The 12,931-nt window shown below is 40.3% G+C and overlaps 1 protein-coding gene across 1 annotated transcript in view; it reads right to left on the bottom strand.

Annotated features, from left to right (window-relative positions):
- The window catches only part of LOC121941252 (glypican-1-like), a 50,285-nt gene extending 37,647 nt beyond the window's left edge, over positions 1–12,638 (bottom strand). Inside the window, exon 1 of the mRNA XM_042484008.1 lies at positions 11,842–12,638. Coding sequence (XP_042339942.1) covers positions 11,842–11,992 — 151 coding nt within the window. The 5' untranslated portion in view covers positions 11,993–12,638. The remainder of the gene's footprint in view (positions 1–11,841) is intronic.
- Between the last annotated feature and the right edge of the window lie 293 nt (positions 12,639–12,931).

Here is a 12,931-nt window from a genome sequence, read left to right as displayed (position 1 = left end):
CAAAAGGTCAAAGGTCAACGTCACTGTGACATCATAAAAACACTGGCCATCATACAACTATTCAACTCAGGAAAAAAGAAATTACATTTGTCGCAAACGTCTACTTGTAATGATGGGTGAACTGATCAGAATTTGGTGATCAAAGGTTACTGTGACCTTGGCCATTACGCAAGATTACATTTTGTAATTACGAAAAAAAAATCACACAATTGTCTTATAGAATAACATGCTGAATTCTAATGGCATTTTATATTCAAAAGGTCAAGGGTCACTGTGACATCATAATATTCTGCAAAAACACTTTTCTGGCCATTACTCAGCATCATAACTCAGGAACAGAAGGACGGGCATTTGGACAGATAAACTGCTGACATTGATCTTGGATTTTCATCTACATTTTAGAATTTGTAGCTTCTTTGCACCAGCATTCATATTTTAAGCATTGGCAACTGTCATAGCTACATATGAGTCCGGACAGACTGTAACTTGACTGGATTGCAGAGGAATACAACTGTGAGCCAGCTTTTCTTTTTCTACAGAGACCATTCAAGCTATAAAACAGATAAAAACCCTGCTGGGGTTTGAGGAAAATACTTAAAAACTGTGTGATTAGCTGTAATAATGTAATGTCTCCCCTGGTGACTGTACAGTACACTGAACAAATGTACTCATCCTACATGCTGAGTCTAATTTGACAGTTAAATATTCCTGGCTGCAAACTAATTCTAAGGTTAATACATTACTGTACTGTACGTCTTCTGGGGATTTTGACAAATTATAATTTCCTTTATCGACCCTTACGCGGCCTGTCAGAAGTCTCAGTCCTTATGGATCACTTTCAACTCACTTTGTGCTGTAGCAGCAGCTTGAGGTTTCAATGAAGAACTTCAAAGCATTGATGCCTAACTCATCAGTATGACGATGCATATTATGAAGTTATTAACATGATTTGCATTCTTCACAAACTAGCTGCCTTTTGCTTTGTTGACCTGGAAGCTGATTTATGAACATATTTTTTTACCCATGACATACCATACATTATTGCCAGTTTATTAGACAAATAAAGCTAAAACTAATGCAATGTAATCCTACTGATGGCTGTGTTGGCAGCCGGAATCAGGCCTGTGTATTCAATTTCAATTCAATTCAATTTTATTTATAAAGCCCAATACTGCAATTTAAAAATTGTCTCAGAGGGCTTTATGACATACGACATCCCTCTGTCCTTGGACCCTCACATAATTACTGTTCTTTCGTCATTTTTCTTACAGAACTTAGGGGATTGTTCTACTGCAATAAAGAAATTTAATTGTCTGTAATAAAAACCCAATTATTTTTCTCGATTCTGTGGCGTCATTCATCCAGGGTCTCAGCTGAATTGAACAACTAGACGCGATTTCTTCTGCTGTGCCGAGTTTAAGCCAATGCTGGGCCAGAATATTTGGGCTACCAGGGATATTCCTGCAATAAATCCTACTTTATTCAAACTTTTTTAGAAAAGTGTGGATCAAACAAACAACATTTTGGAGGCTGCAGTTTGTGGTGCTGTATTGCATTGTACTAGCAAGTGTTTCTATTATTTTGTCCACCCCATTAATATCAAAAAGGGTAGGCTAAATAACAGAAACAATTCTCTGTGTCCTGCAATAAATTCCCCTCCCTGAAAGTACGATCTATTGCAGAACTGCTGTATTAAATAGCATTGGTTTAAGCTTGCTGTACCCAATATTCAGACAACAGAGTGTGTATTACATTCATCACACAACCATAAATTCAAGCCATGGAAAACTGGACTTGACCTTGTTCGAATCTGGTCAGTGTTTATTCTGCAGTAAAGACTTGAATAGCAACAATCCCATCAATCCTTGTAATAACCAATTAATAGAATTCAAAGGCCTTGTAAAGCTTCACTGTACATTGTCTAATGTGTCTGTCTGCAGATAACCCGCTGAGGGGACTGCACTCGTGTCCGTCCCTGAAATTACAAACCACAATGCATGACAGTTAATATGCAGAGCTGCAAGCTGTGAGCTGAAACGCAGAGTGAACGCACTAAGCCGACACATCTCATCCGCTCCTGTCGTCTCTATCCACTGCTATAAGAAGTTATTAAAAATGCTTCAACCTCAGCTCAAGTGCATGTGAAGGCCCCTGACTGCATGGTGAGTTACTATACATCTGTACAGTGTTGTACTATATTAGTAAAAGGGATAGTTTGGATTGAGTTTTATTAAAGGAACAGTTCAGTGGAGGTTGTTTGTAGCACTTGTGCACAGTCAGTGTATAACATATAGTAGATGTCAGTCGGCACGCCCCCAGTAAAATCACGGACACCAAGCAATGTACTGTGACAAGGGCAACAGTTAAACATATTTTAGCCACCTAAAAGAAGGGAATAGTTTAAGTGTATTTTCACTGCTTTACCTTTTCACAGATAGCTTTTCAAATGTTGAAACTGTTAACCCCATCTTGCTGTTGTTAAAGACACCAGACTCCATTGACAAAAATAATAATTGTAGCTCCCTGAAAACACGAGATGCTGATCTAATGCTGCCTTAATCAGTTCATTAGTATGTGTTGTTATCTGACTTTGGTGGGTCTGAACTAACCCTTTAAAACACCAAAGTCACACAATAACAAAAGTTAATCAACTGATTGAGGCAGCAGTAAACCAGCAGCTCCTGTGTACGATGATGTTAAATTAGTGTTTTTCTCCACTGAGTGTGGCTTTTAAGAGAGTGATAAAAGAGTAATATCAGTTACTCGTTGAAAATCGTTGTCTGACAGCAAGATAAAACAGTGAAAACATTCTCAGCATAGCTTACAACTCAACTGATATTGAAATTCCTTTAGTTGGGACTTGGGGATTTGCTGCCCCCATCCACAGCAGTGCATTGTTTAGTTTATGTGGTGGTACTCCAGTCTGCTTCTCCAAACTTAGGGTGTGCTGACTGGCATCTACTTTGTGTAAAACACTGGCTTGAATAAGTACCTCATACAACCCCACTTCAAAAAGTCTGTGAGCCCTTTAATAAATCTCAGTTCATTATTCATCTTTACCTAATGGAGATAATGCATGTGTCAATAAAAATGCACAGGAAAAATGTGCTTTGACTACATGGATTAATCACTAACAGATTAAGGCAAGGCTACAAATAATTTTAATTTTCATTATAAATCATTTTGCATTAATTTATTTATTTGCATTTTTTCCGCTCAATTATTCAATAATAATTCCAATGTCCAAAACCAATATATAATAGTAAAATTACTTGTCTCAGGCTCTCAGTGCTTCCTCAATATGAAGAAAACCACCAAATATTTGTATTTCGGAGGCTGAAATCAGATAATTAAGGGTTTAAATGGCCAATTAATTGATTAATTATCCTTTCAGCTTTTATAAAATGAGTATGCTATTTGATTACCTTGTTGGGGTCTCTTAATGTAACTGAAGAATCAGCTCAGATACCACCATTATAACCAGTTCTGCACCAGTTCATTTAACTATGTAAAAACGTGTTATACCAATAAATCTCCTTCCCTTTAGTTCAAAGACACACACACACACACACACACACACACGGTGTATGGGGCTACATGGAGCATATGGATGAAGAGCGTTGACTCATAAAGCAACCAAGCAACCAGTGAGTCCACCACATCAGACAAACAGCACATCTTTTCATTTGGAAAACAGATGGACGCTCGATTCCCAGAGAGGGGGAGAAAGATGAGAGGAGGAGGGCTGGGAGGAGGAGGAGGAGGAGAAAGTAAAAATAGCGGCTGATAAGAAGGAGGAAGTAAATATTAAAGGGAGGAGAAAGAACAAGGAGGAAAGGTGTTAACCAGAGCGAGGGAAGAGACAAGCAGAAGAAAAGAAAGACAGAGGTTATCGAGAAATGAGGCTGGGTTGTACCACATTGATTTTAGGTGCAAAGATTGATGTTAAGGCATCGAACAGTTTGTGCTTTTGCTCCTCGTTTCTTTTTTTCCCCCCAACCTACCACTCCTATTAAACGTGAACATCGTAGGGATGCAGTACGGCTGTGTGATTCTTACCCTTGCATTCATCACTTTGACTTGATTATAAATTGGCAGTGGCGGAATTTAATCTATTGGACCTTTACCTGCAGTCATTCAGAATAATAGCCATGGGCTGATATGTAGAATGTAAATGTGCATTATAAATGTGGCTGCATTACATATATCATTAAGCCTCATGGCTATGAGGATAATAATAATAAGATAATTAAGGTTTTTATGAAAAATCCATGCTAATTTGCCAAGCCCCCTAAAGGTTTCTATTTTTGCACGACACATGCACATTACAAAGAAAGGGTGGCAAATATCAGTCCTTATTCTTAGTCATCTTTGAAACAATTGCTCCTTGGTTTCAGATGGAAGTACACAAAAATTGATTCTGACATCTAAAATGACAATTGTCTATCTTGAACGCCCTAGCAAGCCAGCTGAATAAGCTAATTTTACTCCTTAGAGTGAGTTTAAAACACAGAACTCAAAGTAAACAGAACTGAATACAGCACTTCGTAAGTCTATGCAGAAATGTCTTTTTGGATAACATGGAATCACGTGATGGACGCAGTTCCACTGTTTGGCCACTTCAAAAATTGGCTTCAAAGTGCAGTTCCTGGGGGCAAATTTTCATTTGTAAAGCGAAGAAATGACCCGCCCGACTCTCCCTTTGATTGGCTAGTGCTCGTTGCCTATGTTGGTTCCATTGGTTAAGCTTAGGCAAGAGGAGTGGGATTGGTACAAGTTAAGGTAAGAATGTCAGGGTAAGCCAATCAGAAGTAGAGTGTGTCAGAGTAAGGCAGGCAATCCCTTTGCAAACCTAAGAAATGCAAATTTGCTTCTTTTTGGCCTGGACCACGCCCACTTGGAAAGTGGGAAGCCTATACTATTTCATACCATTGGCTGAGCTTCTTAGTATGTGTCATTTTTTGTTACAGAGCATCTTTGGCTTGGTTACTCATGTAGGTGGTAAGAATGCTAACATTTGCAGCTTACATAAGAAAAGATTAACACAACAATCTATTTGTTTACACATTTAGTTTTCTGTTTTCGGTTCATAAAAGGCTCAAAAGACTTTAAATGTTACTCTTACTAGCCCCTCCCACACCGCTTTGAAATGCTAAAAAATCCAGATCTCAAACTAATATTAGTTAACCTGTGGTTGACTACAAAATTGCTGGGGAGAGGTTCGGTAGAAAACAGTGAGTTCTACAACATTTCCAAATATTTCCTGTTGCCTGCACAACAACATATTTTTTCAGCATTTAATAAAAAGCCACATAAAAAGATCAAATATGAAGCACAGGAGCCAGGATCAGTATCAAACCACTCGTACCAGCATCCATCCCATGTCAATGAAGCAGAGATGACAGGACAGAGCCTCCTCCCCTCTTCCTTCTGATCTCCTCTCCTCACATCCTCTCCCCTCTCTCACTCCTCACTTCCATCTCTATCTCTCTCATGTCGCTGCATCAGACATCATGAAAGATTCACAGCTCTGCTTTTAACAGATCCTGCGAAGAGCCCACTACCACCACCACCCCTCTCTCTCCACCTCACACACACAAACACAGGCAACCCGTCCGCCCATAGATCTGAGCCTGTCTAGAAAAACAATGCAGAGATGGAAGTAAGAAAAAGACAGACAACAAGGAAAAGGAAGAGGGACGAGTGCAAAACTTATAGTATAAAGAGACTGTGTGCGTGTGTGCGTGTGTGTGTGTGTGTGTGTGTGTGTCTGTGTGTGTGTGTGGACTGGGTATTCGGCGTTCCACTTGGTGGCGTGTGCTGTGAGCGCCTGAGTGAGCATGTGATGTGTGACAGATGACGGACAGTATCAATTTCCTCTCTCAAACACACGTACGTAAACACACACACACACACACACACACACACACAATGGTTTCACAGACACAGTGGACAGATATGAGCTGCCATTGCCAGATGTTGCAGCAGGTAAAATATTGATGCTGGTTTAAATTCCCTAATAAAATATTCTTAGGCGTTATGGTTTTGCATTACTGTCAAAGGTAATGTAAACTTAAAAATGCATAAAAATGAAATGCCCTGTAGCAGGGTTGGGCAGGTGTGAAAATATTCAAATGGTCTGATATTGAGCCAAACACCAGACTGGACTGGTTTACCGAATTTTACTCAGCAGCTGTTCCTAAGAGGAACATAGTGTCACATGTCCAACATCATAACAGCATTGCAAAACATTGGAGCTGTTTGTCCACAGTGAATGTGATAAAAATGCCCTTCTGTTACCTCATGCAAACAAACCACGTAGCTATCAGCTGTGTACGCAAGATCAGACTGGATGCATGTAACAAATGCTGCCTCATCCGGTTTGCATAAAATCAGATCAACTTAAGCTTATACACTGGTCCGGACCAGCAAAACCAGACATCAGTCCAACTCTGCTTCTTTGGTACTCTTACACAGGGCACCATTTGAGTAAAACACAGACTGGGTTTGACCTCACAGGTTTTCCTACTATGTGTAAAACTGACTAAGCCCTTGATCTAACCATTCTTCATTGTAAGAAATACATATTTGAGTTTAGGGCTGAAACGAGTCCTCGAATAATTCGAGTAACTCGATTACAAAAAATGATTGAGGAATTTTCTCTGCCTCGAGGAATCGTTTAATTTTGCCAGCTCAAAGCATGGTATTTCGCCCGGACTACTTCTAATGCGGCACAACGCGCGGACGTCACGCACGTAAAGGAATAAAAAAGAGGCGGCGGATATGTTTGGTTTTAACCATGGATGAAGAGGTAACGACGAAGAAGGCGACGAAAGCGAAGAGAAAGGCACAAAGAAAAGGCAGAAAATGTCAAAAGTGTGGGAGCATTTCAAGCTGGACACCAAGGCGAACACTGCTGCGTGTATTCACTGTAAGACAGCGCTTGCATACCACAACAGTACGTCTTCAATGTTGCAGCATCTCCACCGAAGGCCCCCTGTTTACTCCGAGAGCGGAGGACCGTCACCCGAGACAAGGCAAAATGAAGTTAACGTAGCGCTAATTAATGAGATTAACGTTACTGTACCTTGCTAACATAACGTTAGCCCTGCGGAGGGCTAGGTTTCTATTAATTATGACTACTGTCGATGCGTGGCTAACGTGCCTTTCATACAGGCTTTATTTAATCTGTAAAAACACAGCGCTGCAGAGTGATGAGGGTGGAAAATGAAAACATAATAAAGTTAACTGGGTAGTTAAAAAAGGAAACCAATGGTTCATTGTTAGGTGAAATGTCTTATTGTCTCATGTATATTTATAATTGCTCTTTAACTAAACAAAAATATGTTTTATCCGATTACTCGATTAATCGATGGAATTTTCAGTAGAATACTCGATTACTAAAATATTCGATAGCTGCAGCCCTATTTGAGTTTACAAAATGCAATTTGGTTGACAGAAACAGTCATATAATATGCTATTTGCATGACAGTAGTGGATGGAAATACAGATTTATTTGCATTTTCTAATGCAGATTTTCTGGAATTTAGAAAAAAATGCACTTAATTGAGAGAAGTATTTAAAGAAAGGGCACTGACACTGTGTAAATGCAAATAAATGTAAGCTCCCGCCTTGACTCAGCAGTGTTAGAGAGTTACTGACTCGTAACCAAACCTGTAATGTCTCATAATCTACAGCTAATCTGGCCTAAAAACACAGTGTATCACGTTTAACCTCCCTGCATCTCCTCCATGTTCTTTCAAACAAGCAACAACGTGACAACTACTCAATATGAAGGCTACATAACACACACAGGTGTCAAAACTCAATACCTCCCAATACAGAATATGAAGCGTGCAGGATATATAGTCCCGCTCTGTTTCTGTGTGTCATATGATCACATGGGTGTGTGCTGCTCTGCATGGACAATGCATGTGTGAATGAAACTAAGTGTCTTCCCTGGAGAAGGTGTTGGCTTTCACTGACTTTTAAACACACGTACACTCTCTCTCACACACACACCCACACATAAGACGACCTAGTCCTTTAACTATTGACCAGGTACAATGTGTGTAAGTTAAAAACGCTCGCAGGCACAGAGACAGACTGGCAGACAGCAGGAAAGACAACTTCCATTCTCATGCCGTTAAACCTATGGGACAATAGGTTTGAGAAGAATAGGAGCTTTTTTTAAACTCTGTGAAGGAATTAAAAGCATCTGCCTATCCAATTACATTTACTTTGGAGTTTTCATATCTATAATTTTCTTGCAAATACAGATCTTACACCCTGTTTATGACAGGCAATAACATGCATTTCATATCCTCTGGTTCTGATATACATCTGGCATTATATTGTGCTTTTTCTTTCACCCCCTTACAGATTGGCTGTAGTCTATATTCAGATTTTGGAATCTGCACACACACTTTAAATTGATTTTCTGTGTTGATTTGGAAAAACACAAGACAGATGGAGAATTATTTTTCCCCACGCAACTAATTGCAAGTCAGGGATGTTTGAGTAGTTGGTATTGGTAACAGTTGCTAGAAATAAAATCTGTGCTTAATAAAGGAAAAAAAATGCACTCACAATAACAACATTCCTGTCCACTTGCACTTTCCATGCACTTCTGTGTTGACACTGTATCACTTATTCTTGGGACTGTTTGAATGATTGTTCCATAGATGACTGACAGACCTCAGAAGCAGTAATACAGTGTAAACAACTGTGTATAAAACATCAATACTGTTTGACAAAATGTGCCTGATTCAGAATATCAAAACTAAAGATAGCATGTTTGGTCTTTAAACACTGTACTGAGACATTTTTCATATCTATTTTATTTGTGAAAGGATTTTTTAGAAAACCATTTCAATTTTTCTCAAACTACACTATTGAGGGAGGTACAATTTGGGTGCTGAAATAGAGCTACTGCAGAAAATACTTGACAATGTCAATCCCTTACCAGGAGAACTATCCTGAATACTGAGGGATGTGTCACCCGGTGCTGTCAGCAAACTGAAGTAACCTTCTCAGCTAATTCTGTGCTCTGCAGATCATGCTAATCACAAACTGTGGGTGACTGGCAACAGCTGGGTCTTGTACCAAATAATAAGGAAACTGTTTGCTCCTCCAAATGTGAGTCTGCATGAACAGGAAGAACATCTATTAGAATGGACAAACTAAACAGTAGCAGCCCCTCCGTAATGAGCAGCATCATAAAAACACTTAACATGAAACTGACTTATTCTGTATTTTTAGCGGTTTAAATCATTGGTCCTCTGCATTGATTTGGCTCCCAGTAAAAACCTCCTGAACGTCTGGATCTTAAGTTATCAGAAGAAAAAAAGGTGAGCACACATTAGCAGGTGCTAGGCTAGTGGCCCATTTCCAACAAGCCAAACGGCATGGAAGAAACACTAACTAATGACATACTTGGATATTTCGTCTGCCGGTAAAAAACTCTGAGCAATGAACACTGAGGGAATTGTAAACATGAGAAGTTTCAGCTGGTTGCAATGTGCAATTATCGCCATTAGATGCCACTAAATCCCCCTAATACTTACACATTGCTCATTTAATACATCTGTTGATTATAACCTAAGGATAGTTGTCAATATATTATATACAGGACAGATTTACACATTGATACACATTAAAATAAAGTAAAATTTAATTAGTTTAGTGACGAGTTTGTATTTGAACTTATATTCAAAGAGAGAGAGATTAGCATTACTCTGTTAGTTTTTAGGACCTTTTATAGGCTCTGACATGCAACAGGGGCATAAAACCTGAATATTTTTATAATCAGGTCAGTTTAAACTTAAACTCAAGAGGCATGTAAAAGTTTAGATTTCTATACGTACTTGCAAAAATAATGGTGGGTCAATATGCAAACACTGTAACAACAACTTAAACAATTATGATTCCCCCTGATGGCCATAAAGATGCAGAAAAGGTATCCACAGTGAGGTCTTTCCAGGTGTAAACATTAGTCAATTTCACCAAAATAAAGTTTATATGATGAGCCCTCACCTTGGGCAACAGCAACACCCTCCAGAGTGACACTGACACAAGATTGCAGGGGAGTCTGTTTCTCCCTGAGCAGAAAAGCTAAATTTACCAACCTTGTGTTTCTAAGATGAGAAAGATTGAAGAGCCCCCGTTCTGGGGAATTCTGCCACCGATCGCCATCTTTCTGTTCCTATCTGGTTGTCAGCATTAATGGGTTCTGTGAGGGAAAAACTCTTGCTCAGATAACTAGAGCAGATCAAGGTCCAAGTAACTGAAGCATTGTGTTTTTCATCTGTCAATAAAAGATGAGTTTTTAATGGAAAGGGAGGGAGAGAATCCTGTCGGGTCTGGCTGAGACCTTGAGTGACTCATTTTGCTCTGTCTCTGTCAACGCACCTCACTGTCTGTCTGTCTTTTTTTTCCTGTCTCCACCTTTCTTGGACTCACTCTTGTCTTGTTTGTTGGTCTCTATTTCACCCAAAAACCCACGCACACATCCAATATTAATAACACACCCGCCCATATGAGACTATTTTCATTGACACAACATGAAATGACCTTCAGATCACACCCGCTGAACACATACGCACACCTCGATCTGGCCTCCCTTTCATCTCCTCCTCTTCTGAATGTCTTTAGGTGAAATGCGGGAGGAGACAGAGAGTCGGATGATTGCCTTAAAGGCGAAAACAACTCAATTTCCACTATTCCCATCTTGCACTTTCCTCAAGGCCAGGACAGTTTAATCAGTATGTGTGAAGGGTGGTCGACCAGGGAGACGAGATACAGAGACTCCGATGTCTGACTGAGTGTCAAGCTGATTGATTAATTGACTGGCTGGGTAATTGACTAATTGATTAAATGCATGATTGCTTGAATGGCTGGTTGGCTGTCTGACTGACAAGAAAAGATGAAACAAAAGAATAGAATTACATCTAGAATTGTACTCTCTTAAACTTTTGCTACTGCAGGTTACGCTGTGAGCCTGCTGAGCTGCACTTGTTAATGGATATTGCCCCAGGCTAGCCTAAATTATTAGTTTATGCAAATGCAAAAATAGGCCATTTCAGCATCTACTGAGTCACACACACACATACACACACACACACCACACCTGCAGTCCAGAGCAGACAATGAAAAATGCCCTAGAACACATTAGGGTACTACTGCTATTCAGCATAGAGTTTCAGCAGCCAGGAGCAGAGAGCAGATCTATACTCTCCTCTTATATTAAAAGCTGTTCACACCTGCAGCACAAACATCAGCAAACCACCATAAATGCATTGAATAGACAATAATAGCTCCATAAGACACATAGCTGACACCCACCTGCCTCCAGCAAACAATGAAAATGCCCCAGAAAGGGCTGTAATAGAGATGTGCAGGACTAGGAAACACTTAAGTCAGGATGGGTGCATTGCTCAGTGAGAGAACATGGAAAATAGCAGTGTATAAAGAGGCTTGAGATATACACTAAAACACATAAACAGAGATGCACATTAATATAGGCACACCTGCCTTTTGGAAAACAAGTTAACAAGTTGGCTAAACAAGCTTCAGGGTCACAAAAGCAAGCACCTCACCCCCCATGTCATAATTTTGAGAAAAGTAATCTGAAATATTTCAAAGGAATATTGCAAAAGAAAATGACTGCTGTATAAGATAGATTCATGTCCACGAAAAAGATGAGAAAACCACATCAGCCTATATAATAACATCCTATGATATTTGAGCAAAATCATGATTTAATCATAATTTTAAAAACAGACTTAAGAAGTGCATGAAATAGTGTAATTTTTCTGTTGAATCCTCCCAAAAAAAACTCACCGGAGATCTCTGTCTGGGGTACGTCCAGTAGAGTGAACCCTTTCCCGGAGTAGAACTGCCGCAGGTCGGTGCAGCTCCTGTCCGCCCCGGCCACCGGGCCCGGTGCTGCAGAGAGGCACGCCACCACACAGAGAAGCACCGGGAGACGCATCTTCTCAGGAAGTGTAGTCCTTTCTTTTGTCACAGTCAGTCTGAAAATCCTGAGGAATTCTGCTCCGATTCAAACAAGCAGGAGTTCTTGGAAGATTCTTCAATGTTTTGTTGCTATCTTTTGATTTTTTTAAAGAGTTTCCAGTCCGTCAAAGAGGCAGCGTTTCCCCGTTCAAAGTGCACTCAGCTCCGGGTAACTTACACGCGGACAACCCGGTGAGAGAAGAGAGGCACCGGGGGCAGGAGAGTCCTGGGTGTTTCTGCCGGAGAAGAGAGCTGCGCCGCGCGGCTGTAGGTGTCAGGTACACCCCGCTCCTCCTCCTCCTTCTCCTCCTCTTCCTGCTCCTCAGCGCTGCTGGCTGTGGGCTGCAGAGATGCCAGAGACAAAAGACAGAGGAGAGTGTGTGTGTGTGTGTGTGTGTGTGGGTTTGAGAGAGAGAGACAGAGCAGGTGTCGCTCAGTCAAAGCCGGTGCAGATCCACGCGCTCACTACCGGTTCATGATTACGGAAATCAGCCGGTTTAAAGACGACAAACGAGAAAAATCCGTTATTTTAAATGAGATTTCAGACAAGAGAAGTGTCCAGTAAATCCCTCTTTCCAGGCTCTGGGACAATGAAATGAGTGTTTGAGGGAGTGTGCGATAGAGAGTGTTGATGCTCCCTCTCTCTCTTTGTGTGTGTGGATAAGTGTGTTTCCTGCTGCAAGGACCAGGGGCTAAACAGCGCCACCTGCAGGTCCTTATATAAAGAGGGAACGCGTAGAAGCGCGATAAGTATTCCAGGAATTCCCCATTAAAAATGTATAATATTTATTCTCATTAATTGAAAATGACAGTGTAAACAGTGGTTCCATTATTCCTACACACAATCCTCAAAATGAGGGTTTAAGATTAGATTAAATCACAAATAGGGAAAAAATTGTGTAAAATCAAATGTGGG

Source organism: Plectropomus leopardus, chromosome 3 (assembly GCF_008729295.1).
Source record: "Plectropomus leopardus isolate mb chromosome 3, YSFRI_Pleo_2.0, whole genome shotgun sequence".
NCBI classification, from domain to species: domain Eukaryota; kingdom Metazoa; phylum Chordata; class Actinopteri; order Perciformes; family Serranidae; genus Plectropomus; species Plectropomus leopardus.
Note: the sequence above shows the minus strand (reverse complement) of the source record. Positions and strands in the feature narration are given on the sequence as shown.